This window comes from Saccopteryx leptura, chromosome 2 (genome assembly GCF_036850995.1).
Source record: "Saccopteryx leptura isolate mSacLep1 chromosome 2, mSacLep1_pri_phased_curated, whole genome shotgun sequence".
Classification (NCBI taxonomy): Eukaryota; Metazoa; Chordata; class Mammalia; order Chiroptera; family Emballonuridae; genus Saccopteryx; species Saccopteryx leptura.
The window spans coordinates 365,687,968-365,714,814 of record NC_089504.1 but is presented as its reverse complement, the minus strand read 5'-3'; the positions used below and the strand labels follow the sequence as shown (position 1 = coordinate 365,714,814).

Below are 26,847 nucleotides of genomic sequence, written 5' to 3'. Positions count from 1 at the left end.
CCAGTAAGCTTTAAGGTCTAGGTACACCCATGTCCTGGCCAGGTGGCTCAGTTGGTTAGAGCGTCGTCCTGAAGCACAGAGGTTGCAGTTCGATCCCCGGTCAGGATACATACAGAAGCAAAGCAATATCTCTCTCTCAAAAAAAAAATCAATAAAATAAACTTTAAAAAAATTCTTTATGGTCTATGTTATACTTCAAACCCTACCCGCTGCTGTCTTTCTGGAAAAATGAGTTGCATAGGCCTCAGCCATTCCGACCAGCACAGGCATGTGTGGGTTCTGGCCAGACGGCCAGCGTGGGGCATGTGTGGGTTCTGGCCAGACGGCTAGCGTGGGGCATGTGTGGGTTCTGGCCAGACAGCCAGCGTGGGGCATGTGTGGGTTCTGGCCAGACGGCCAGCGTGGGGCATGTGTGGGTTCTGGCCAGACGGCCAGCGTGGGGCATGTGTGGGTTCTGGCCAGACGGCCAGCGTGGGGCATGTGTGGGTTCTGGCCAGACGGCCAGCGTGGGGCATGTGTGGGTTCTGGCCAGACGGCCAGCGTGGGGCATGTGTGGGTTCTGGCCAGACGGCTAGCGTGGGGCATGTGTGGGTTCTGGCCAGACGACCAGCACGGGGCATGTGTGGGTTCTGGCCAGACGGCCAGCGTGGGGCATGTGTGGGTTCTGGCCAGACGGCCAGCGTGGGGCATGTGTGGGTTCTGGCCAGACGGCCAGCGTGGGGCATGTGTGGGTTCTGGCCAGACGGCCAGCGTGGGGCATGTGTGGGTTCTGGCCAGACGGCCAGTATGGCTTGAGTCTCAGCTCCAGTGCGTTCTCCTGAACGGCCCAGGACAAGTCTGTGTGAGCCTCAGCCTCCTCGCCTGCAGAGTGGGCACAGAGCTGCCCGTTGCAGGACTAGCGTGAGAACGAGGCCGAGTGCGCCTGAATCACCTAGCACAGTGCCCTGCACAGAGGAGGGCTGTGCTTGAGAGCTGGGGCAACATGGTCACCAGTCAGAAAGCGGCGGTCCACACTCAAGTAAAGGAACAGCTTCTCAGTCCCCACGGGACCAGGGAGAAGCCCCCTGGAACTCAGGGGTATCAACCACAGGGTCTCTCCTGGCTGGACCTCAGCTTTCTGAACCTCTTAGCTCTCAGCAGATCAACCCATTCCGTCACCTGACTGCCCCACGTCAGCATCTCGCACTGCCACAGCTGACCAGTGCGGGATGCCTTCTTGGAAGGACAACACCAGCAACAGGGGTCATTCTGACTGCCTTCGCTGCCCAAACCAACCTGACTATGGGTCACCTTATGCAGCCACTCCACAGAACTGGGTCCACGCAATGACAAAGCATGGCTGTAAAGGAAGGTCCACAACCTTAACACTAGCTGAACACAGACTGCATGGCAGGTGCTGTGGGGGTGGTTTCACAGGACAGATCGTTTCATTCAACTCTGGCAACTCATCCGCTTTCTAAGTGGACATGACTGCCCTGTTTCCTGTGAGGAGGCTGGGCAAGGTGGAGAGCTGGCCTCAGTAAAAAATGGACCACTGGTCTAGGCAGAAGTCACTGGTCAGAGCCAGACACAGGACGGACTCCAGCCAGCCTTCCTGGGGCCCTCATCTCCTCACCCGAGAGAGGACAGGCAGTCTGTGCTGATTTCGGGCTCCCGCACGTGGCCCTTGAAGCAGGCCTGCTAGGTAAGTATTGTCCCATCACAGCGATGAGGAAACTGAGGCTGGGAGATGCCAGTAAGCTCTCGAGGAGGCTGGAGCCGGAGCCTGTCCCGAGCCCAGCAGCTCCAACCAGCTGTAAGCGCCCCTTCTCCACTACTGCCCACCCCGGGACACTCCAGGATCCGCCCGGACGCTGAGGAGGGCTCCAAAGCAAAGCATCCTTTCATGCTGAGCTTTCCCTCAGTCAGGACGGGTGGGGGGCTGTCTCTTTTTTAGCCTCTGCCCATGCTGGACTCCAGGGGACAGCGAGGTGGCAAGAGGAACCACAGGTGGTCTTCCTGCCCTCCAGGGACTCTAAGATCTCCTCCCCGCTGTACCTACCCAGGCAGTGGGCTGCGGCAGGAAGCACGCTTTCCTGCACGAGGACCAGGAGGCTGGGAAGAGCACGTGTGGTGGGAAAGTACTTGGGAAAAGAGGGGCAGGCCACGGAGGCGCTCAGGGCAGCAGTGGCCCAGGACACACTGCACCTTCCGGAGCACACGCTTACGTCTTCGGGACAGGAGGCCTTAAGGTCAGACACTCTGGGGCTCGGACACACAAGCCTGGCAAGGCCCCGGACAGAGAAGGCATGTGCTCCAGAGCAGCCCCACGCTGACGGAGCAGGAGCTGCAGGAGGTCTTCCCCGGCTGCAGGGACCTCTCAGCTCAAGGAGGCCCAGTGACACACCTCAGGCCACTCTGCCAAAAAGACCCTTGGAAAAACCTGTCCCTGTGGGTTGTAGGGCACGAGAGGCAGAGCAGCAATTTTCCAGAATGCAGCCAAAGCCCACAGAGTAAGCAGGTGCCCGGAGCAACGAGAGACAGCCGCTCCCAGTCCACGCACTAGGGCCCAGGCAGGGAGCCCCTCAGGCCTCTGAGTACCTTCCATTTGGGGGAAAGATGAGCAATCTCGGTGTGTGCAGATGTGAAGTATGGGAAGGCCCACAAGGAGCAGGAGACCTGACAGCGACTAGCAGGGTAAGTGGAGACAGGAGGCTATAAAAGCAGACAAGGGACCATGCAATGTGCACAAGGCCAGGGCCCCTGGTGTAGGGACAGGGGAGCTGCACATTTCATCGTCTGCCAAAGGCACCACCGGATTTGCAGCAAAGATCTGCCCACTAGAATCAAAATATAAAAAATACTTAGGGCCTGACTGGTGATGACACAGTGACCTGGAATGCTGAGGTCCCAGGTTCAAAACCCCAAAGTTGCCGGCTTGAGCGCAGGCTCACCAGCTTGAGCAGAGTCGCTGGCTTGAGCGTGGGATCATAGACATGACCGCATGGTCACTAGCTTGAGCCCAAAGGTCGCTGGCTTGAAGCCCTAGGTTGCTGACTTGGGCAAGGGGTCACTGACTTAGCTGGAGCCCCCCACCCCAGTCAAGGCACATATGAGGAAGCAATCAATGAACAACTAAAGTACTGCAACAACAAGTTGATGCTTCTCATCTCCCTCCCTTCCTGTCTGTCTGTCCCTGCCTGTCCCTCTCTCTCTCAATCCCGCAAAAAAAAAAAAAAAAAGAAGGCCCTGGCCGGTTGGCTCAGTGGTGAAGCGTCGGCCTGGCATGCGGAAGTCCTGGGTTCGATTCCCGGCCAGGGCACACAGGAGAAGCGCCCATCTGCTTCTCCACCCCTCCCCCTCTCCTTCCTCTCTGTCTCTCTCTTACCCTCTCGCAGCCAAGGCTCCACTGGAGCAAAAGATGGCCCGGGCGCTGGAGATGGCTCCTTGGCCTCTGCCCCAGGCGCTAGAGTGGCTCTGGTCATGACAGAGCGACACCCCGGATGGGCAGAGCATCGCCCCCTGGTGGGCGTGCCGGGTGGATCCCGGTCAGGCGCATGCAGGAGTCTGTCTGACTGCCTCCCCATTTCCAGCTTCAGAAAAATACAAAAAAAAAAAAAGAAAAAGAAAAGAAAAGAGCTTCCCTGACAAGGAAAAGCTAAAGGATTTCATCCCCACCAAACCAGTATTACATGAAATATTAAAGGGTCTTTTTTCAAAAAGAAGGAAAAAAAAATAAAAAATATGAATTATAAAATGGCAATAAATACATATCTATCAACAATTACTGTACTTTAAATGCTCCAATCAAAAGACATAGTACCCTGGCCAGATAGCACGGTTGGTTAGAACTTCATCCCAGAGCACGGAGGTTGCTGGTTCGATCCCCAGTCAGGACACATACAGGAACAGATCTATGTTCCTCCCTTTCTCTCTCCCTTCCCCTTTCCACTCTCTCTAAAATCAATAAATAAAAAACAAATAAAGAGACATATGGTCGCTGAATGGGTAACCAAGCAATGCCATCATTATATACATCGTCTACAAGAGACTCGGTTCAGATTGAAAGACACACACAGACTGAAAAAGTAAAGGGCTGGAAAGAAATATTTCATGAAAATGGAAACAAAAAAAGCCTGGCATACTTACTTAAGTAGTCTTACCAAACGTGATCTATTTACCAAAGGAGACTATAAAACAGAGGCTACAACAGACAGAAAGGGGCCCAGCAATTCCACTGGTGGGTATTTATCTGAAGAAACCCAAAATACTAAACCAAAAAGGCACATACGTCCACATGTTCGCTGCAGCTTTGTTTACAACAGCCGAGAAGTGGAGGCCACCTAAGTGTCCATCAGTAGACGAGCGGATAAAGAAGTGGTGTGTGTAGACAATGGAAACGACTCAGCCACAACAAACAATGACACCCTGCCATCTGCACCACCATGGGTGGACCTAGGTGACTGCGCTAAGTGAAACACACCAGACAGAGTAAGACAAATGTCAGATGACTTCACTTACATGTGAAATCTAAAAAACAAGATAAATGAACAAGTAGAACAAAAACAGACTCATAGAGGCCCAGGCTGCATAGCTCAGTTGTTTACAGCACTGTCCCGGATGCACCAAGGTTGCAGGTTCGATCCCCGGTCAGGGCACATACAAGAATCAACGAATGGATAAATAAGTGAAACAACAAATCAATGTTTCTCTCTCACTCTAAAATCAGTAATCATCATCATCATCATAAAAAAGCCCAGACTCAGATACAGAGACATTTTGAGAGTTGCCAGATGGGAGGGAGGAGTGGGGGGTGGGTGGGAGGTGAAGGGACTCAGAAGAGCAAACTGGGGGTTACAGAGTCACAGGGTGGAAAGTGTGGCCGGGGAAGACAGGCAGCACTATCCTGGTCACCACGCCCAGTGTCAGAACGATAACTTCACCAAGTACGTAAATATCTGACCATGGAGTTGCACACCAGAAACTAAGTAACACTGTGTGTCAACTGTAATTTAAAAAATAAAAAATACATATTTTTAAAGAAATACTGTGGCTCAGATTTTGCCACATCTGAAAACTGTTAGCCTTTAAAGACAGAAGTAACACCTCAAGTTGTCCCTTTCATCTTCTGACATTTCGAGGAAGGGCAAACACCTGGTCTGCTCCTTCCCGACAGGAGTCACGGGGCTGCCTTTCTCCACGACTTCCCAGACGCTCAGTTCTCCCCCCAGAACCCACCGCTGGGTCCCTCGCCAGCTGGGAAGTCTGGGCAAACCCGAGACCTCTCTGAGCCTCAAGTCGGCACCCCGTGGGGGCCGACGAGACCTATTTGGAAGGTGACTGCAAACACCTGCACTGACCTTGAGAAGCCCGACGGCAGGCAGGTAGAGGTGAAGTGAGCCTTTTACAGAGACTGGCCCAGGGACGCGGCGAGCCCGGAGGCTGCGCAGCACATGGAGCCCTCGCCCTGGGCTTCTGTGCCAGTCAGCACTGCCCTTCTGCAGGCTATACTCCCAAGTTCATGCCCCGCTTCAGAGGAGGTGGAGGGACCCGGGGGCTGCGGGAGGGCTCCACTGGACTCCAGGAGGTGGGGGGACCCGGGGGCTGCGGGAGGGCTCCACTGGACTCCAGGAGGTGGGGGGACCCAGGGGCTGCGGGAGGGCTCCACTGGACTCCAGGGGGCTGCGGGAGGGCTCCACTGGACTCCAGGAGGTGGGGGGACCCGGGGGCTGCGGGAGGGCTCCACTGGACTCCAGGAGGTGGGGGGACCCGGGGGCTGCGGGAGGGCTCCACTGGACTCCAGGGGGCTGCGGGAGGGCTCCACTGGACTCCAGGAGGTGGAGGGACCCAGGGGCTGCGGGAGGGCTCCACTGGACTCCAGGGGGCTGCGGGAGGGCTCCACTGGACTCCAGGAGGTGGAGGGACCCAGGGGCTGCGGGAGGGCTCCACTGGACTCCAGGAGGTGGAGGGACCCGGGGGCTGCGGGAGGGCTCCACTGGACTCCAGGAGGTGGAGGGACCCAGGGGCTGCGGGAGGGCTCCACTGGACTCCAGGGGGCTGCGGGAGGGCTCCACTGGACTCCAGGAGGTGGGGGGACCCAGGGGCTGCGGGAGGGCTCCACTGGACTCCAGGGGGCTGCGGGAGGGCTCCACTGGACTCCAGGAGGTGGGGGGACCCAGGGGCTGCGGGAGGGCTCCACTGGACTCCAGGAGGTGGAGGGACCCAGGGGCTGCGGGAGGGCTCCACTGGACTCCAGGAGGTGGGGGGACCCAAGGGCTGCGGGAGGGCTCCACTGGACTCCAGGAGGTGGAGGGACCCAGGGGCTGCGGGAGGGCTCCACTGGACTCCAGGAGGTGGGGGGACCCAAGGGCTGCGGGAGGGCTCCACTGGACTCCAGGAGGTGGAGGGACCCAGGGGCTGCGGGAGGGCTCCACTGGACTCCAGGAGGTGGGGGGACCCAGGGGCTGCGGGAGGGCTCCACTGGACTCCAGGAGGTGGGGGGACCCGGGGGCTGCGGGAGGGCTCCACTGGACTCCAGGGGGCTGCGGGAGGGCTCCACTGGACTCCAGGAGGTGGGGGGACCCAGGGGCTGCGGGAGGGCTCCACTGGACTCCAGGAGGTGGAGGGACCCGGGGGCTGCGGGAGGGCTCCACTGGACTCCAGGAGGTGGGGGGACCCGGGGGCTGCGGGAGGGCTCCACTGGACTCCAGGAGGTGGGGGGACCCGGGGGCTGCGGGAGGGCTCCACTGGACTCCAGGGGGCTGCGGGAGGGCTCCACTGGACTCCAGGAGGTGAAGGGACCCAGGGGCTGCGGGAGGGCTCCACTGGACTCCACTGGACTCCAGGAGGTGGAGGGACCCGGGGGCTGCGGGAGGGCTCCACTGGACTCCAGGAGGTGGAGGGACCCAGGGGCTGCGGGAGGGCTCCACTGGACTCCAGGGGGCTGCGGGAGGGCTCCACTGGACTCCAGGAGGTGGGGGGACCCGGGGGCTGCGGGAGGGCTCCACTGGACTCCAGGGGGCTGCGGGAGGGCTCCACTGGACTCCAGGAGGTGGGGGGACCCGGGGCCTGCGGGAGGGCTCCACTGGACTCCAGTGGTGCACGCACCAGCCATCCCAAGACAGCAGACAGAGGGGAGCCCCGAGAGTGGAGCAAGTCAGGAGCATGGTGTCTCCAGATGCTCCCCTACTCGGCGACACTCACTGTCAATGCCAGCATCACTTCTCTGTAGTTCCGGTTCCCGTTTAGCCTCTTCTTCAGGGCGCGAATGGCATCCTTCGGCCTGGAGAAAAGAACACATTAGGACCCTTGCACACTATACTTTGGGGCACTACCTTACAGACACACTCCCATTTGTGTGCACTAGCATAGGTACAAAGTTACTTGCTGTAGCATGTTTGTAAATGTAAACGATTGGAAACAAACTAAATGTCCATCAATATGAAACAGGTTACATTAAATCCTGTTTATCCACATAATAGAGTACTAAGCAGCCACAAAGAGAATTGCTCCTGACACACCAATGTGGAGCGAACTGTGCGAACAGAGCAGTCTGCAGAGCAGGGCATGCGGTACGCTACTATCTAGTTACACAGGGACAGCAAACACACACTGCACAGGCCAGCAGTGAAGACACTCTCTGGAGAGAGCCACGAGAAGCTGGTCACTCTCACTGCCCCTTAGTTGGGAACTGGGTGACACAGTGGACTGGGAGGTTTTCCACTGGATTGTCTATTTGTAGGCCTTTTGAATTTTGTATCACATGCTAGCATTATTTATCCAAAACAACAACCAGCCCACTGGCCCATGGGCACACTGAAGAAACCAGGGGAAGGCAGAGAGAATGGCCAGTCCTTGCTTAGAACTGGGTGTTTGGCTCCTCCCCAGTTCCGTGGGGCTCCTTCTCCTCTGAGAAAACTTGTCTCCTCAAAACCCAAGGAATTGTGTGCTTAGGTGATGGATTTGACGTGGGTTCCCAGAGAGAATCTCAGAGTAGTACAGGCAGTGTCCAGTTCACCAACAGGTCATGTTCAAAAGCTCATTTAGAACTTGGACCACATTCTTCCTTAAATCACTGCAAGAGCTGCGAGTTAGGGTCCCCAGCCAGCCCTCTAAAAGCACCTATTAGGTACAGTCCTTGTGTCTACTATGTTGTTTAATTTATTCTAAGTCAGGATTAAACAACAGTGTGGAAGCTAACAGCCACCTCCAGCACCAAGCCCCTGCTGTTGATGACCAGCACCCCCGCTCTGGGGAGCGCCCCACCCATCTGCAGGCCTGTCTTTTGTTCTCACAGGTGGGCTCCAGCCTGCTACAGACTGACGTGGCTCTGTGTCTGGGTCTTTCCACAGCCGAAGGTGGGCAAGTCAGCCTCCTATTCCTACGGCTCTGAAACATTTATGATCTACTTAGCAAATGGAAAAGTCCTGCCACACCTGCAGGGAGGCTGAGGGAGGAGGGGGTGGAAGCTCTGTTAACCAGACAGACTCAGACAGAAACACAGAGGAGAAACCTAAGAACACCTGCGCCCCACTTCCCGTTCCCAGTGTGGACAGTGGCCGCCTGCGGGGTTCCCGGCTCTCGGGGACAAGGCTCTCTGGGGGCTGGGTCCCTGCTCAGTGTGTTTGCAGCACGGCTGCAGTTCCCACACAGGAATGCTGACTTCTGCAACTACGGGACTTGACAGACGCTCCACTTTGAGGACTGTTTGTGGACTTGAGCGGGCACAGGTCAGCAGCTGCTGCCCAGGAGCACGGCCTGGCTTCCTCCCTCAAGGGCTCTGCCCAGCACGGGCAGCCCTGACCCGTGGCCGCCGTCCTCTCAGGCTGGTCTCGTTCCTCTCCTCCTGAACCTCCAGGGAGCAGGAAAACGGGAGCAGCTTCCAGGGCTGCGACCACTTGGAGCTCACAGCAGACACACACACTCAGAGCTCTCCTGGTGTGGGCTAATGGTGGTGGAGGGAGCTCTCAGGAGCAGACTCCAGACTGGAGTTAAAAAGAAAACTCATCCTTGGCAAGTACTGCCTGGGAGTGACTGGGTGAGCACAAAAGCAAGTATTTATCTCTCTCCCTGGGGAAGAAGCTTCCTCGAGGAGGATCAAAGGCATGTCAGAGGAGTTGCAAAGTTTCAAGCACCAGCAGCAGATTAGACAGCAAGGAGTTGGAAACAGGGAGAAAGGAAAGAAGAGAGAATCAAGAGCCAAGATAGAGCAGAAAGAACGAGGAGGCAAGGACAGGTGAGAGGTGCCCCAGACCACGGCGGTTCCGGCAGGAAAGGCTGCCCCTCAGGGCTGCCTCCAGGGCCTCAGCTCTGCCTCTGAGCCATCTTCAGTGGTCCAGTCACCGCGGACCTCAGACTCAGGACAGCCCGCCTTCCAGCCGCACTAACTGATCTTGTCCTTTGGCTCCAGAACTGCCACTGCTGAAATGTTTCCTCCTTTATCTATTTTTATTTTTTATTCTTTTGCAAGAGACAGACAGACAGACAGACAGGAAGGGAGATAGATGAGAAGCATCGACTCATAGTTCTAGCACTTTAGTTGTTCATTGATTGCTTTCTCCTATGTGCCTTGACTGGGGGCTCCAGCTGAGCCAGCGACCCCTTGTTCAAGCCAGTGACCTTGGGCTCAAGCCAGCGACCTTTGAACCCGGGTCCTCAGTGTCCCAGGCTGACGCTCTCCCCACTGTGCAACCACCTGGGTCCTCAGTGTCCCAGGCTGACGCTCTCCCCACTGCGCCACCACCTGGTCAGGCTGAACGCTCCTTATTCCCTGGCAGAGGACATGGTGGGCCCGCCCCACCCACATTCAGCTGAGGTTACTCATCTGAGCCCCTTCCTGCTCACACCGGGGAACAGACAAAGCTTCAGTAAGCTGGAAGATCCAAAAATGGTCACGGAGATGAGCCAGGTCAGCGGGTCCCCACCAGAGCCGCCCATCCGAACTGCATCAGCACTTCCCAGATCCGTGTGCCTATGCCCTGCTTGGGTAGGACTGGGTGAGGCCGGGTAAACGGGGTCTCAAACATTCCTGGGCAGGCTACCCAGCCAGGCACTCCTGGCTAATGGCCATGGGCCCTACCCAAGGGGCTGCTGGCTGCACACAGGCCTCAGGCTGGAGGGGACCTCAGCCCTGAACTTAGGAAAAGCCCAGGGAGGGGCTGGGGGCCACCCATCAGGGTCCCAGCCTCCCAGAGGCACGGCTCTAAATAGACTTTTTTAAAGGCAGGCCCAGTGTCAGCGGCTGGTCCCTCCGTGGGGAGGTTCTCCGGCAGAATCCTCACACCCCACCCCTCGTTCCTCTCCAGTCTTTGCTCAGTGGTCTTTGTGAGGCTCCCCGGGATTATTCCTCCTAACAGCTGACTCCCCGACTGCCCCACCACCCCGTCCATGGTGCGTGCTCTAGTTACCTTGTTGATGGTCCCCTCCCCACTCTGCCTGTCTGCTACCCAAGGGGAGGGAGTCTGTCTGTCCTGTTCACTGCTGTGTCCTCAGGACACACACTAGGGCCCAGCACAAGGTCAGCACTTAGCACATATCTGTTGAATAAAAGCAGGACCAACCTCAAGAGGCTGGTCCTCAGTTTATGCGTGACAGTGTCACAGTGCAGCTCAGGGTGCCCACGTCCAGGCATTCTCCCCCCACTCTGGAGATGGGGACACCATGGTGATGGCAAATCCCATTGTTTTGGTGTAGACAGAGGGCCAAACACAGACTACCTCAGGAGAAGTGCAACTGGAATGCTGCCACAATGCAGAAGGGGAAGACAGACCGTGCATACCAGGACAAGCTCAGCAGCACAGGGACCTGAGAGGGGCGGCCTGGGGGCTAAGTGCGCCCACTCCCGAAGCGCCAGGCTGCCCGGTGCCTCCCTCTGTGGGCCCTGTGGGCTCCCTCCAACTCCGGGGAGGTCAGGAGTAAGGAGGGGGCAGAGGTGACCATCTGGCTGTGGAGATGAACGACTACAGGGACCAAATAACCAGGAAACTTCACTTTTGCTTGTGATTAACTGGGATGTTAAAAGCGGCTGTCAGTGCTCTAACTCAGCACTGGCCTTGGGAACTGGGGGGTGGAGTGGACAGGAAGAGGGAGAATTGTCAACATATCAAACATCAAGGCAAAGAGGCTAAAAACACAACCAAAGCCCCCAACACCCTTACGCCCCAACAGGCGCCGAGTGACCCCGGGAGCTGAGGAGTCTGGTGGGGGGGGGGGGCGGGGAGGACACACGCACCCTTCCTCGGTCTCATTGATGATGTCGCAGATCTCCATGTTCAACGTCCAGTCCTCGCTCTGGAGGGAGCCATCCGTGGCCTTCTCTGTAAAGTCAGAGAGAAAGCGGGTTTGCACTTCTCCTGCACGAGGGGCCGGGCAGGGCGCAGGAAGGGACCAGAGCCCCTCACTCCCCCACACAGACGGTCTGAGCCAGCAGAGCCGTTCTGGGGGTGCTGCTTTCACAAGAGGACGCCCCGCAGGAGCTCAGGGCCTGGGGCCGGCGTCCTGGCACTGCCCTTCTCTCTCCAAACTCCAGTCTGAAAAGCTCACGACAGACTTGAACTAGTCAACATCACCCAAAGCTCTCTGCTCCTCCGGGCTCAAGGGACAGCCATGTCTTCCTCCACAAAGCCGGGTAAAAGCAGCCACCGCCCGGGACATGATGGTGAAGGTCAGAACAAGCAGACGGGCTGTACTGGGTGCCTGGTCACCAGGGCCCTTTTTTTTTTTTTTTTAATTTTCCACTGATTGTGGGGGAGGGGGGGGAGACAGAGAGAGAGAGAGAAAGAGAGAGCAGCATCAACTCATTGTTCCACTCAGTTGTGCACTCACTGATTGCTTCTCGTATGTGCCTTTACTGGGGATCAAACCTGCGACCACTGAACCACCCAGCCAGAGTCCAGGCAAATTTTTTTTTTTAATGAGAGGAGGGGAGAGACAGACTGCCGCAGGTGCCCGGAGATCCACCCAGAAACCCCCATCTGGGGCTGATGCTTGAATCAACCAAGCTATCCTTAGCACCTGAAGCTGATGCTTGGACCAACCGAGCTATCCTCGGTGCCCAGGACCAACGCTCAAACCACTGGCTGTGAGAGGAGAAGAGAGAGAAAAGGGAGAGGGAGGGGAAGAGAAGCAGATGGCCACTTCTCATGTGTGCCCTGACCGGTTATGGAACCCAGGACGTCCAACACCAGGCCAACCAGCCAAGGCCCAGGGCTACTTTTAACTCTGGCAAAGTAGATATTGTCATCTTCACTGACCTCAACTACACGGTCTGCATGTTCCAGTATGGCTTCTCCCCACGGCAAGCCCAAAGGCTCAGTCACAGCTGAGAAAGGGAAGCTTGTCGTCAGCAGAAAGTCCACCTCCACCGTCCAGGAGCGAGACTCCGCTAACACCAAACGGGGCGAAGTGGGTACAGAACACACTGTGGCGTCCACAGGTGTCCTCTCTGCCTTGGAGAAGGCCGGGGCTCCCTTGAAAGGTGGAGCCAAGAGGGTCACTATCTCCGCCGCTTCTGGGATGCCCATGTTTGCGATGGATATAAACCATGAATAGTGTGACGACTCCTTCAAGACTGTCACAATGCTTCCTGTGCCACCAACTGCTTGGCTCCCCGGCCAAGGTCAACCATGACAACTCTGGCATCAAGGAGGGACTCATGACGATAGCCAATGCCATTGCTACCACCCAGAGACCATGGATAGCCCCTCCAGAAAACTGTGGCGTACTGACTGAGGGGCCACCAAGGACGTCACCCCTGGTTCTACTGCTGCTGCTGAGGCTGGTGGCAAGGTCATCCCTGGCCTGAACGAGCAGCTCACCAGGATGGCCTTCCGGGTCCCCACTCCCAACGTGCTGGCTGTGGACCTGACCTGCACCTGGAGAAAGCTGCCGAGCACGCTGACATCAAGAAGGTGATGGGACAGGTGTCAGAGGCCCCCTCAAGGGCACCCTGGGCTATTCTGAGGACCAGGTCGCCTCCTACAGCCTTAACAGTGGCCCTCACTGCTCCACCTTCCATGCTGGGGCTGGGGTTGCTCAGTGACCACTTTGTCAGGCTCATTTCCTGGTATGACAATGAATTTGGCTACAGCAACAAGGTGATGGACCTTATGGTCCACATGGCCTCCAAGCAGCCCCTGGACCACCAGCCCCAGCTAGAGGAAGAGAGACCCTCAGTTACTGGGGAGTCCTTGCCCCAAATTAATCCTCCAAAACACTGAGAATCTAAGGCCCTGGCCGGTTGGCTCAGTGGTAGAGCGTCGGCCTGGCGTGCAAGAGGTCCCGGGTTCGATTCCCGGCCAGGGCACACAGGAGAAGCGCCCATCTGCTTCTCCATCCCTCCCCCTCTCCTTCCTCTCTGTCTCTCTCTTCCCCTCCCGCAGCCGAGGCTCCATTGGAGCAAAGATGGCCCGGGTGCTGGGGATGGCTCCTTGGCCACTGCCCCAGGCGCTAGAGTGGCTCTGGTCGCAACAGAGCGACGCCCCGGAGGGGCAGAGCATCGCCCCCTGGTGGGCGTGCCGGGTGGATCCCGGTCGGGCACATGCGGGAGTCTGTCTGACTGTCTCTCCCCGTTTCCAGCTTAAGTAAATAAATTAAAGCAAAAAAAAACAAAAAACACTGAGAATCTCCTGACCTCCACAGCTTCCTAGGCCCCTGAAGGGGAGGGGCTTATGGAGCCCCACCTGGTCATATACTATTAACAAAGGTCACTATACCCAGCCAAAAACGAAAACAAACAAAACACAGGGCGGTGTTAAGTTTGTTAACCCACAGATTCTGGAGCCAAACTCCCTGGGTTTGAATCCAGACCCTACCACTTACTCGCTATGTGAGCTGGGCAAATTACTTCACTTCTGTGTGTCCAATTTCCTCATCTGTAAACTAGTGAAAACAACAGTCCCTACCCCATAGAGTTATTATGACAATTTAATGGTTAATGTATGTAAAACCCTTAGGATAGAGTCTAACACAGAGTCAGTACTATTAGGTAGTTGCTATAACTTTTAAAAATCAACTTCAGTAGTTAAAAACTATATCGCAAGTAAGGGGGGAGACAGAGGGACCGTCGTTTCTTTTTAAGACACAGCGAGGCATGGTGGAAGGAGCTTCATGCACACTATTTTATTTCATCCACCAAATGACTTCCTGACCAGTCGGTGGGAAAAGACAGTCTTTTCAACAAGTGGTGGTGGGGAAGTTGTATACCCACATATGAAAGAATGAAATTAGACCCTTACCCTACACCATAGGCAAAAGTGGACTAAAATTCACAAAAGATGTAAACCTACACACTAAAACTCTTATAAGAAAACATTTTTAAAAAGCTTTATAACACGGGATTTTCATGTCAAAAGCACAGGTAACATTGGGTTACATAAAATAAAAACCTTTGTATTAAAAGACATACTCAATAGAGTAAAAAGGCAACCTATGGAATGTGGGAAAATATCTACAAATCACATATCTGATAAGTAGTTAATATCCAGAATATTTTAAAAGCTCTTACAACTCAATAAGAAAAAAAATTAAAAATGAGAAAAGGATTAGAACAGATATTTCTACAAAGAAGGTATTTAAATGCCAACAAGTTCATGAAAAAAATGCTCAACATCACCAAGAATTAGGAACATGCAAATCAAAACCACAATGAGACACCACTTCATACTCATTAGGAGAGCTGCTAATCCACACACACACACACACACACACACACACACACAATATAACAAGTGCTGGCAGGGATGTGGAAAAATCAGAACCCTTGGGCACTCTCTGTGGGAATATGAAATGAAGTAGCTGCTTTGAAAAGTAGTAAGGCAGTTTCTCAAAATTTTTTTTAAAAATTACCACATGATCCAGCAACTCCACTTCCAGGGACATATACCCATAAGAATTGAAGATAAGAGTCTCAAAGAGATATTTATACCCAAGACTCATAGCAGCATTACTCAAAATAGCCAAAAGGTGGAAGCAACCCAAGTGTCTATCAATGAACAAAGCGATAAACAAAACGTGATCTATATGTATATACAATGGAATATTACTCAGTCTTAAAAAGGAAGGACATTCTGACACATGCTACAACACAGATGAGTCCCGAGGACATTCTGATACACGCTACAACACGGATGAATCCCGAAAGACATTCTGACACATGCTACAACACGGATGAATCCCGAGGACATTCTGACACATGCTACAACACGGATGGATCCCGAAGGACATTCTGACACATGCTACAACTCGGATGAATCCCGAAGGACATTCTGACACATGCTACAACATGGATGGATCCCGAAGGACATTCTGACACATGCTACAACACGGATGAATCCCGAGGACATTCTGACACATGCTACAACACGAATGAATCCCGAGGACATGGTGCTAAGTGAAATGAACTGAACAGAAAAAGACAAATACTGTGTGATTCCACTTCTAGGAGGTCCCTAGAACAGTCTGGTCCCTAAGAGACAGAGTAGGATGGGGGTGCAGGCACGGGGGGGGGGAGGGGACGAGGCTGCTGTCAAGTAGGTACAGAGTTTCAGTTCTGCAAGATGAAAAAGTTCTAGATATTGGCACACTTTAAAAAAAGGTTAAAAAGGCAGGTTTTATGTGTAATTTAACACAATTTAAAATTTTTAATTAAGGCCCTGGCCGGTTGGCTCAGTGGTAGAGCGTCAGCCTGGAGTGCGGGGGACCCGGGTTCGATTCCCAGCCAGGGCACATAGGAGAAGCGCCCATTTGCTTCTCCACCCCCCCTCCTTCCTCTCTGTCTCTCTCTTCCCCTCCCGCAGCCAAGGCTCCATTGGAGTAAAGATGACCCGGGCGCTGGGGATGGCTCCACGGCCTCTGCCTCAGGCACTAGAATGGCTCTGATGGCAGCAGAGCGACGCCACAGATGGGCAGAGCATCGCCCCCTGGTGGGCATGCCAGGTGGATCCCGGTCGGGCGCATGTGGGAGTCTGTCTGACTGTCTCTCCCCGTTTCCAGCTTCAGAAAAATACAAAAAAAAAAAAATTTTTTTTTAATTAAAAAAAGATCTCCTAAGCTAGGCATGATTCCCTCCCACATTTGAAAAGAAGGAAACGAGGTTCGGAAAGGTTGGGGACTCGGCCAGTATCACAGAATTGAATTGAGAGCTCAGAGTCCCAGTAACTGAACAGAATGCACTGAGCCTGAGGGTAAGTCACAGTACCGACAGTCCATCTCAGGATGGGTCTCTGAAGCCCAGGCACTTGCCTGGTACTGCCCACCTGGTAGCAAAGGCAGGGTTCAGATCCAAAGTTGATGTCTTAGATGAATTATAAACCTGCCTCATCCTACCTGTACCACTTATGAGAGGGATACCATCACCACCATGTTTACCAAGCTTCATACAACCCACCCCAACACTCAGTAAACCAGAGGACCTCCGTGCGTGCTGGCAGTGTCCTTGTTGTACGAGATGCAGCTATGGAGACGTGACTCTTGTTTTTACATAACATACTAGAGCTCACACATCCAAACAAAGGCTGTATTTATAAGCGGTGACAACACACTCCAAAAATATTGCTATTGCTCAAAGTATTTGTGTAACAGTCTTCATTCTGCATTAAAAAGCCACATTGTTTTAATTTTTACCAACAAAGAGATATCCCCAACTTTCACCCTCTTTATTCGTCACCCTTGGCACCCAAAGACTCGCCACCTCCTGAAGAGGTAAACCCACCCACAAACAGAGACGCTGCCTCGGACAAACACCGCTCAGGCAGTGAATGAGAAGGGTGCGGGGAAGGTTCTGAGATGTGCAGAAGCCTCACCCAAAGTCTGGCAGGGACAGAGGCCGTATCTGACATCCACCACAAGAAGAAGAAAGTGTGTGTGCGGAGAGGAAGAGGAGGATGAGAACCCACATTGGAGACTGTTCAGAGCCAGACAGGCCCCAGAGAGGGCGCTCACATCCCCCACCTACTGCACGCATGTGGAAGAGGGGCCACCTCACAAAGCCAGTAAGTGGCACCACTGGACCTAAAGGGGAAATTAGAGTCAGGGGGGTAGATAGATACCCAGGAAGAACAGCTCAAAGCACCCGTCTAGTCTAGAGAAGAAAATGACGGAGGGCAGAGGGGACAGCAGGAGGCAACCATGTGCTGCTGACCGGGGTGCTCAGCCCGGAGGCAGGAGAGGCCCTGACTGTCCGGAGGGCGACAGCAAGCTTCCTGAGCAGGTGGGTGTGCGGATGAAACGACCCGTGCCTCCAGCCCCCAGCTCTTCTCGCCCCGCTGTCTCTCAACAGTCCTCTCCTTCCCCGTGTCCCCTCCCAGGAGATGTGACTCATCCCCACAGCCACACGCAGCAGGGGCGTGTCTGCAGTCACCAGTCCGCAGCCTCCTCCCACGGCCAGTCCTAGTAACTAACGAGGCTCTGCCTGCGGACCCGACTTGCCACCATTCTCAGCCAGCAAGAGAGGCCAGCTGGCCAAAGGGCCACCCTGCACTTGTCATCTGTCCCTGTCGTAACCAGGGCTACAGCACAGACTCACGGGAACGAAAGTCTGGGAGTTGCACTTTGGTAGGACCACAGGGGACTCTGTCTTGGGAGGTTAACAGAGGAAATATTAAATCAATGAAATCTCATTTCCAAGTTCAGTTCAGCAGCAGAACCCATTAACCTTATATTCACCCTCTCCCTTCCTCTAAGAATGTTGGGAAGAGGTTCAATGGCATCAACTTATCCTCAGGGTCAGTGCCTTCTATTCCATTACTGGGATTCTGACTTTTCCAGCTAAAAGATATATATATACTTGTTTTGATTATGAAGAACCAACCCTAAAAGAAGGCGTCTTTCTTTCCACTGTGTTGAAGTGCCACATAGACACAGCCATGGATATCTGGCTCTTCTAACAGAGCTGAGGGCAGTCAGGCTGACAGAGGGGTGCACACCAGTTAGTTCCCTCACAGAAACGTTCCCGGCGATGGGAAGAGTTGTATCTGATGCCTGGGGCTGCAGCCGCTCAGTGTGAGCTCCCTCGCTCCGTCCTGCTCCAGGCCAGGGTAAGCAAAGTCCACTCTCATTTCTTTGGCCATGTGAGTCGTCAAGACCTGAAACAAATGCTGCTGCAACACTAGCAGCCAAGGCTCCAGGAAGCAATGAGGCCGTCGTTCCTCCCAGCCAGCCCGGCGGTCGGATCGAGATCAAAACACCAGTGATCCCGGTTGCAAAGGGCTGACCTCTCAGAGGTCTTGGTGATAATGCCGATGGCCAGGGACAGGACAAGGCTGAACACGGATGAATAGGGCCGAGCAGGGAAGATCAGGGAGACACAGCTCCCATTAAACATTCAGTGCAAAAGAGTGTGTCATCCTGATGCTGTTGCCATGACATTTTCTCTGCTCAGAAAACGCTGCCTCCTGCCTGGTGTAGGCTGAGGGCAGGGTGCCCTGAGCCCAGGCCCGGACAGCGATGGTACTGCTCTCTGGGGCTTGGTTTTTTCTGCCTCTCACCCCCATCCCTCACGTGCAGTCTGCAGTCTGAAATCCACGTCCTGGTGGGGGGAGTCCCACAGCCCAGTGGCTTGCTTTCTTGGCTGCTGCTTTCTATACTTTGATGTTAAATATAGTGACTTCAGAAGCAGCCAGCACCAGAAGGCAAAAGGGGGCTGGTTTTTAGCATTTTGCATTTAGCAACATTCTTTTGGTGAGAATGGAGAAAAATCAGCCAAATTATCTACCTCTCCAGCCAGCGAGGGTGTGAGCAGGAGACCAGGGTGCCAGCAGAGAGGATGACACTCAGGGTCATTCTGTGCCAGGTCTGGAGAAAAGAGATAAAGGGGTTTGGACGGGCAGGAAGCTCGTCTGATATCACGCACCAATAACACGAGACGAAACTCTGGATCCCTCTATGCTAGCGAGGCAGGGAGGCATCTACCAGTCATGCAGAAAGAAAAGTCAACCCTGACATTCTACTAAAACCATTACTGCCTATTGCTTCGGATTCCTAACATGCTTCATGAATGTTAATTGTAGCTGCTCCTCTTCCACTGGGGAGACAAGAGGGTGAACTCCAAATACACATACCTACTTTACAGCGTGTCCTTTTCTATGACAGCTGTCCCTACTCCTCCCTCACCCTTCTTAGAAGGAAGAAAATAGGGCCAGAAGAAGGTACACTAATTAACATCTAAATAAGCCTACAGACTACTATGAGGTCATTTTCTCTGTAACTATAAAATAAAACTCCACGGTCCCCATGCCATTTACTCAAGATTGGCAGGACCTGAGATGTGCCACATAATGTCCTTAGAGCTGAGGAGAGAAAGACAGTTAAGACCCTGCCTTAAGAGGTCAGTACGATGGGAGCAGCAGAGAGGCAGTCAGTCGTGACACAGTCCAGCCGGAACAGAGGACGGCCACAGCAGTCTGAGCAGCTGTGACGCCTGTGCTGGGACTGAGGAGCCGGGAGGAGATGAATGACAACTCCACCACATACACTGAGACACACGTAAGGACAGGAGAAGCAGAATAAACCAGCCAGAGGCTGCGTGCCACTCGAGCGGCGTCTGCTCAGCCTGCCTCTCTCAGTCCCAGCTAGAGCGGACAGCAGGGGAAGGTAGGGCACAGAACAGTGGTCCCCAAACTTGAGGTTAGGATCACCAGGAGGCCTTTAAAAAGTATTCTTGCCTGCGACCACCGCGTGCCTGCCAACCACACCCTCTGAGTTCTGAGGCCCAGATGGTGACATGCTTCAAAAACTGCCCGGGTCGTCCACGTGCAGCTGGGGCTGAGAACGCAGCCATCACCTGACACAAACGGACCACACGGCGACCAAGGGCTGAACGCTGGCTGCAGACCCAGCGAAGGCAAACAGATGTGGTGCCCGCCCGCCCTCCCCGGCTCACAGCCAAGGGAGGGGCCGGGGTCGAGTGGCCCTGGTCCCTGCTCTGGCTTTGCCACGAACGATTCTGAGCCCTCGATGACCTCTTCTCTGGCCCTTAGGTTTCCTATCAGATGAGGCCACAGCCCGAAGGCTGGCCAGTCCCCACATGTCCCCCTGGCCCTTAGGTTTCCTGTCAGATGAGGCCACAGCCCGAAGGCTGGCCAGTCCCCACATGTCCCCCTGGCCCTTAGGTTTCCTGTCAGATGAGGCCACAGCCCGAAGGCTGGCCAGTCCCCACATGTCCCCCAGCTCCCTCACGGCACTCTGACGGGACTTAGGCCTAAGCACGCACGTTCTCCGCTTTTTGGTGATTTTGTGATAAAATAAACACAACAAAAACATTGACCCCGTTTAAGGTAAGGGTCCAGCTTCATTCTCTTGTATGTGACCATCCAGCTTTTCTGAACCATCTGTTAAAAAGACCGTCCTTCCCCCTCGAACAGTTTGACACCTCTGTGGAAAATCAATAGGTTATATAACGGAGGGTTTATTTCCAGGTTCTTCCTCCACTGGCGTCTATGTCTGTCCTTATGCAAGTGCCACATTGCCTTCAAATCCGGAAGTATGAGTTTCCCAACTGGGTCCTCTTTCAGGGCTGCTTTGACTGTTTTCACTCTCTTGAGTTTCCAAATGAATTTTAGGATAGATTTTTTTTTTTTTTTCTGCAAAAGATGTTGGGATTTTAATTGGAATTACACTAAGTTTATAGATAGTGTCATCTTTGAGTAGTAGTGTCATCTTAAAAATAGTAAGTCTTCTAATCCATGAACATGGGATGTCCTTTCCATTTATTTATGTCTTCTTTCATTTCTTTCAGTGACATGTTGTAGTTTTCCCATGTACAAGCCTTTGCCTCCTTGATTAATTCCTAGGGATTTTATTCTTTTAGATGCTATTGCAAATGAAATGGTGTTCTTAATTTCCTTTTTTGGATTGTTCATTGTTAGTGTATAAAACAGCTGATTTTTAGAGCTGATTTTTGTCTTCTTGCAACTTTGCTGGATTTATTAGTTTTAACAGGGTTTTTGGGGGGGGTTGGTGAAATGTTTAGGGTTTTCTCCATATAAGGTCACATCATCTACAAACAGATAATTTTATTCTTTCTTTCCCATTTAGATGTCTTTTATTTCTTTCTCCTTCCTAATAGCTCTGGCTAGAACTTCCAGTACTGTGTCACACAGAAGTGATTAAAGTGAGCATCCTTGGGCATACATGCACTTTCAGAAACCCCGATCACACACTGTGAAAGCAAACAGAGCAGAAGAGAAGGCCCATCTGCACTCTCACCCCACAGTGAAGCAGGTTATCTGCTGGAGGGTGGAAGGGAACTGCATTAGTATTTGGAAGATTCTGTAAGCCATGGGGCCTCGTGGCTCTACTTCCAGCCCTGAGGAAGTCACCTCAGACTTCTCTGGTTGAAAAGCCTTCACTTTGATCCCATCTCTTCTGCAGAGCCCCCTTCGACACCGCCCTGCGGGATGCCTCTGATAGGCTCCGGCACCTGGACGTAGAGTCCACGCAAGGACTGAGCTTTCAAGACCATGCTAACGCTGGTCAGGGAGGTCCTTCCAACCTTGCTGGTCAGGGACGTCCTTCCAACCCTGCTGGTCAGGGAGGTCCTTCCAACCCTGCTGGTCAGGGAGGTCCTTCCAACCTTGCTGGTCAGGGAGGTCCTTCCAACCTTGCTGGTCAGGGACGTCCTTCCAACCCTGCTGGTCAGGGAGGTCCTTCCAACCCTGCTGGTCAGGGAGGTCCTTCCAACCCTGCTGGTCAGGGAGGTCCTTCCAACCTTGCTGGTCAGGGAGGTCCTTCCAAACCTGCTGGTCAGGGAGGTCCTTCCAACCCTGCTGGTCAGGGAGGTCCTTCCAACCTTGCTGGTCAGGGAGGTCCTTCCAACCCTGCTGGTCAGGGAGGTCCTTCCAACCTTGCTGGTCAGGGAGGTCCTTCCAACCCTGCTGGTCAGGGAGGTCCTTCCAACCTTGCTGGTCAGGGAGGTCCTTCCAACCCTGCTGGTCAGGGAGGTCCTTCCAACCTTGCTGGCCTGAGAAGCCATGAGTGTGCAACACACCTAACCCTGGAGCTGCATGGAGGCCGGACATCTTCACTTCCTCATGAGGGTCCAACCTTACAGTGACAAAGGTCCTTTATAAGTGAGACAATGCGGGTAAGTCCTTCCGAGGCCCTGTGATGAAAGGCTGTGGGCGGTGTGGTGTGGGCGGTGTGGTGTGGAGTGGGCGGTGTGGTGTGGGCGGTGTGGTGTGGGCGGTGTGGAGTGGGCGGTGTGGTGTGGGCGGTGTGGTGTGGGCGGTGTGGAGTGGGCGGTGTGGTGTGGGCGGTGTGGTGTGGGCGGTGTGGTGTGGTGTGGGCGGTGTGGTGTGGGCGGTGTGGAGTGGGCGGTGTGGTGTGGGCGGTGTGGTGTGGGCGGTGTGGAGTGGGCGGTGTGGTGTGGTGTGGGCGGTGTGGAGTGGGCGGTGTGGTGTGGGCGGTGTGGTGTGGGCGGTGTGGTGTGGGCGGTGTGGTGTGGAGTGGGCGGTGTGGTGTGGGCGGTGTGGAGTGGGCGGTGTGGTGTGGGCGGTGTGGTGTGGGCAGAACTGGGTCCCTCGCTACCTCTGCATTCTCTCCTTGAACTCAGAAACAGGAGAAACGGGCATCATAACAGAGTATCAGCAGGGTTTGAACTCAGACTTTGGTGAGTCCTACTCCTGCCAATTACTGTGTGACCAGGGTAGGAACTTGACCGCTCTAAGCCTTTCTGTCCTCTGTAAGCACTTTTCTTACATAGTTGTTGTGACAGTCAACTAAATAACACACATAAAGCATCTGACAAAGCCTCTAATACAGAGTAACATTTCTCCACGGCCAGCCGTGGTCATCACCATTATTTTTGTTATTATTACAGCTCTGCTCAAAGGGATTCTGCCAGCACACAGCTCCCGTGCCTTCCGCATTATGTGTCACCAGTGCCACCTACAGGTGGACAGCCGTCCACAAGCTGTGCCCAGCAGAGTCAACGCCCTTGGATCTTGCAAATATCTCCAGCCTTTCAGATTCCCGGGTTTCTAAGCCAGGAGAGCTCCATGCCCAGAAAAAGCTCAAGGGCTCCCCTTCTAGAAGGAAGCCCCAAATCGACAAGGGGAAGAAACAGCCTCAGCAGCCTGACTGGTGGTGACGCAGTGGGTAGAGCATCAGCCCGGGACACTGAGGTCCCAGGTTCAAACCCCAAGGTTGCCAGCTTAGGCGTGTGATCATCAGTGTGGCCCCAATGTCGCTGACTTGAGCCCAAAGTCACTGGCTCGAGCAAGGGGTCACTCGGTCTGCTATAGCCCCCGCGGTCAAGGCACATACGAGAAACAATCAATGAACAACTAAGGTGCCACAACTACAAGCTGATGCTTCTCATCTCTCTCCCTTCCTGTCTGTTTCGATCCCTTTCTCACTAAAACAAAAAGAAAAAAGGAACAACCACAGCACAATTTCCTGAAATCCAAATGTTAAAACTCCAAGAGGTCTCAGGGACCATCTAGTAAAGAAGATTCCCCAGGAGTTACTCAAAACAGGTATCACATTTCCTGGATCTCTGGAAACGGGTGTGTGGGTGGGGTGGGGGCACAGTGTTGCTGCTGGCTCCCCACACCGAGCTGCCACTGAACCACAGATCTCGTTTCTTCCACACAAGAAATGGAGACGCAGAGGGAGAGGGAAAAGCAGTGTTTGCCAAGCACAACACTCACCCGGGCTGAGTTCTGCACACACCTTATCTAACCCTCCCCTCCAGGCGGGTGTCGCCCTCCCCACAGGAGAAGAAACAAGTCCAGATTGCTGGCTAACCCTGAGCCACTGGCAGCGGAGCAGCGCTGCCAACCACACGGCCCAGGTCTCCCGGTCGACCTGGCCTTGCAGCCCAAACAAAGGGCACAGAGAAGACCTTCGCTGGAGAGCGGACAGGTCCAGGCTCCCTAGACACAGCCTCTCCTGCCCATTCTGCAGGTGAAGGGCAAGAACCTGGGCTAAGGAGTGGAGAAGAAAGTGCTGATGAATGAAGGGTCAAGTTAAACTAGCTGACGGATCAGCCCTTTACCTTGTTCTTCATCGATAGACTTTCAGTACTGGAATACTTTTAGATGTACTGGAGAGTTGCAAAGATCATATAGAGGGTCCCCAAATGCCCTTCTTCCAGTTTCTGTTCATGTCAGTATCTTACATAGCCATCACTCATGTCTCAAAATTAAAAACTGAATTAGCATAGGACTATTAAACTCCAAACTTTATTTGGAATTTTCCAGTTTTTCTACTAATGCCCTTTTTTTGTCTAGAAGCCACTCCAGAATGCCACACTGCATTTAGTTCCCCCCCCCCTTTTTTTTTTTTTTTGTATTTTTCTGAAGCTGGAAACGGGGAGAGACAGTCAGACAGACTCCCGCATGCACCCGACCAGGATCCACCCGGCACACCCACCAGGGGCAACGCTCTGCCCACCAGGGGGCGATGCTCTGCCCCTCCGGGGCGCTGCTCCACGGTGAACCAGAGCCACTCCAGCACCTGGGGCAGAGGCCAAGGAGCCATCCCCAGCGCCCGGGCCATCTTTGCTCCAATGGAGCCTTGGCTGCGGGAGGAGAAGAGAGAGACAGAGAGGAAGGAGGGGGGCAGGGGGGGAGAAGCAGATGGGCGCTTCTCCTATGTGCCCTGGCCAGGAATCGAACCCGGGTCCCCCTCACGCCAGGCCGATGCTCCACCGCTGAGCCAACCGGCCAGGGCCAGTTTCCCCCTTTTTAATTTTCTATTTTCTTTCAAGACCCAGAAACTCGCAGCATCGCTTCGGACTGGTTCCTGTGTGGAGCGCACAGCTCCTCAGGGCAGCTCTGCGTGAGCCCCAGCTCCACACCAGGCCTAATTAGGGCACCACATCCGCCCACTCCCCGGACAAAGGGGCCCTTCAGGCTGGCCAAACAGGGAAAACAGAAGCTTGCTGGCCACAAAGGCCTGAGGCTGCTGATCCAAGTTCTTTTTTCACTGGAATTCCCTTGAGAAGAATCCAGACTTAAAATGCAGCTGGGGTGTGTCCTCCTACAAGCACAGCCCCTGGTTTGATATGTTCCCATCTCGTACTTAGTGGCACATTTTACCTATGGAATAAAGCAGAGCGTAGGAGAGGCCTGGGGGAGACACGGATTTAGGGCTGGGATGGCAGTGGGCACCTGGGGGAGGGGCCCTGAGGGAGCCAGGCCCAGGCCCGGGCCCAGGCCAGAGGAGCGAGCCAGGGTCGCCCAGCCCAGCCCAGCCCAGCCCAGCGGGTGCTCTCTAACAGCCCGGCAGGTGGGCCAGTTGACCTGGAGGATAAAAGGTCCCCGGGGAGCTGGCTCTCAGGCTAGCGCTGCATCAAAGCACAGCAGATATGCTGCCCATGTCCTCCCTCCCCAGTGCCTCTGGGGGCTGCTCACGCTCTCCTGCACTGAGAGAAGAGATGAGGTGCCCGCAAACCCCCCTGGGCACGGCCCTAGCACCAGCCCTGGTTCCAGCTGCCCCGATCACAGGGGTGCACAGTCAGAGGTCGTGCAGGCCAGGCCTAGAGGAGCAGGACGGGCAAGGCCATCCACCGGCTTCCTGGATCAATTTTAGAACTGAACCGAGAGGCCTGTTCTGCCGGGCACTGTGCTAGGGGTACACAGAAAAATAAGCAGACAGATCATCTACCCATAAGGAGCTCACGGGGCAGGAGACCAAACAAGCAGCCAGTACACAATGTGGTGAGTGTTATAATAGGAGCGTATGGAAAAGAGAAAGACGCATGGACCAGACGACAGAGGAACAACCAGGCTGAAAAGGGCAGAGGGAGGGTCCGTGAGAGCTGAGGAAAGGACCTGGTGAAACACAAGAGCAGGAATTGGGGGGGAGGGCGAAAGGGAGTCCTCCAGGCAGTCGGAACTGGCTGAGCAGAGGCCAGGCCCGGACGCTGGGCTGTGGAGAAGGGAAGCCCGAGAGGCCAGCTGGGGGGAGTCCTCTCATTCTCTGTAAGGAGTCCGGTCCGCAGGAGCCAGGGGGAGGGGCTTTCCAACGGAAAGGCCAGGTCGCTCTGGTAACAGCACGGGGCTGTACTGGAGGGTAGAGACCCAGGCAGGAAGCAGGGGCAGGGTTATCACCACTGGTCCCTGAAAAGGGGAGACAGGACAGCCCTCGGTCAAAGGCATGGCTTTGAATTTGCTACATTAGGGGTCAGTCCCGGGTCATTTGACCCTGGGCAAATTTCTTGACCTCTGAACTTAAGTTTAGTCACCTATGAAACAGGCAAAATAGTCAGTCATACCAATGAACTAGCGATATAAAACAGGGAACCTGGCACTCGGTGGGTGTACAATAAATATGGACCACAATTATCAACACGAGCATCAGGTGGACTGTACCTCGGGAAAGACTGAATTCGCGTGGGCGAGGCGAAGGGAAGGCAGTTGCCTCCGAGGCAGACAGGGTAGAGGCCACCCCAAATCCCTCCCAGAGTGGGGGCACACTGGACCCTGACAGGGCTGTATTCTGCTGACCAGGCACCAGACCAGCCAGGGACAGCAGGCATCAGAATGAGCCAGTCCAAAAAGGAAGATCTCCTTTCCGCCTCAAAACGCGATTCGAGATCTCCAAGGCTGGAGAAAACCTCCCAAAAAGTTGCCAAGGGCTCACACTTGTACTCAGCCAAGTCACAGTGCTTTAACTCTGGCAAAGAGCTCTCCTTCAGGACTAGGTAAAGAGCAACACTCTCCACCCTGGCCCGGCAGCTCAACTGGTTAGAGCAGGCATCCCCAAACTACAGCCAGCGGCTGGCTGCATGCGGCCCCGAGGCCATTTATCCAGCCCCCACCGCACTTCGGGAAGGGGCACCTCTTTCATTGGTGGTCAGTGAGAGGAGCACTGTATGTGGCGGCCCTCCAACAGTCTGAGGGACAGTGAACTGGCTCCCTGTGTAAA

The 26,847-nt window shown here is 54.5% G+C and overlaps 1 protein-coding gene across 9 annotated transcripts in view; it reads right to left on the bottom strand.

Annotated features, from left to right (window-relative positions):
• Window positions 1-26,847, bottom strand: part of TOM1L2 (target of myb1 like 2 membrane trafficking protein) — a 106,576-nt gene that overhangs the window by 49,476 nt on the left and 30,253 nt on the right. For 8 of the 9 annotated variants that reach the window (XM_066365032.1, XM_066365035.1, XM_066365033.1 and 5 more), the window contains exons 2-3: window positions 11,210-11,294; window positions 7,183-7,261 (exon numbers count right to left, since the gene is read on the bottom strand). In XM_066365032.1, the coding sequence (XP_066221129.1) occupies window positions 7,183-7,261; window positions 11,210-11,294 (164 nt within the window). The remainder of the gene's footprint in view (window positions 1-7,182; window positions 7,262-11,209; window positions 11,295-26,847) is intronic. The other variant, XM_066365038.1, reaches the window with a different exon arrangement.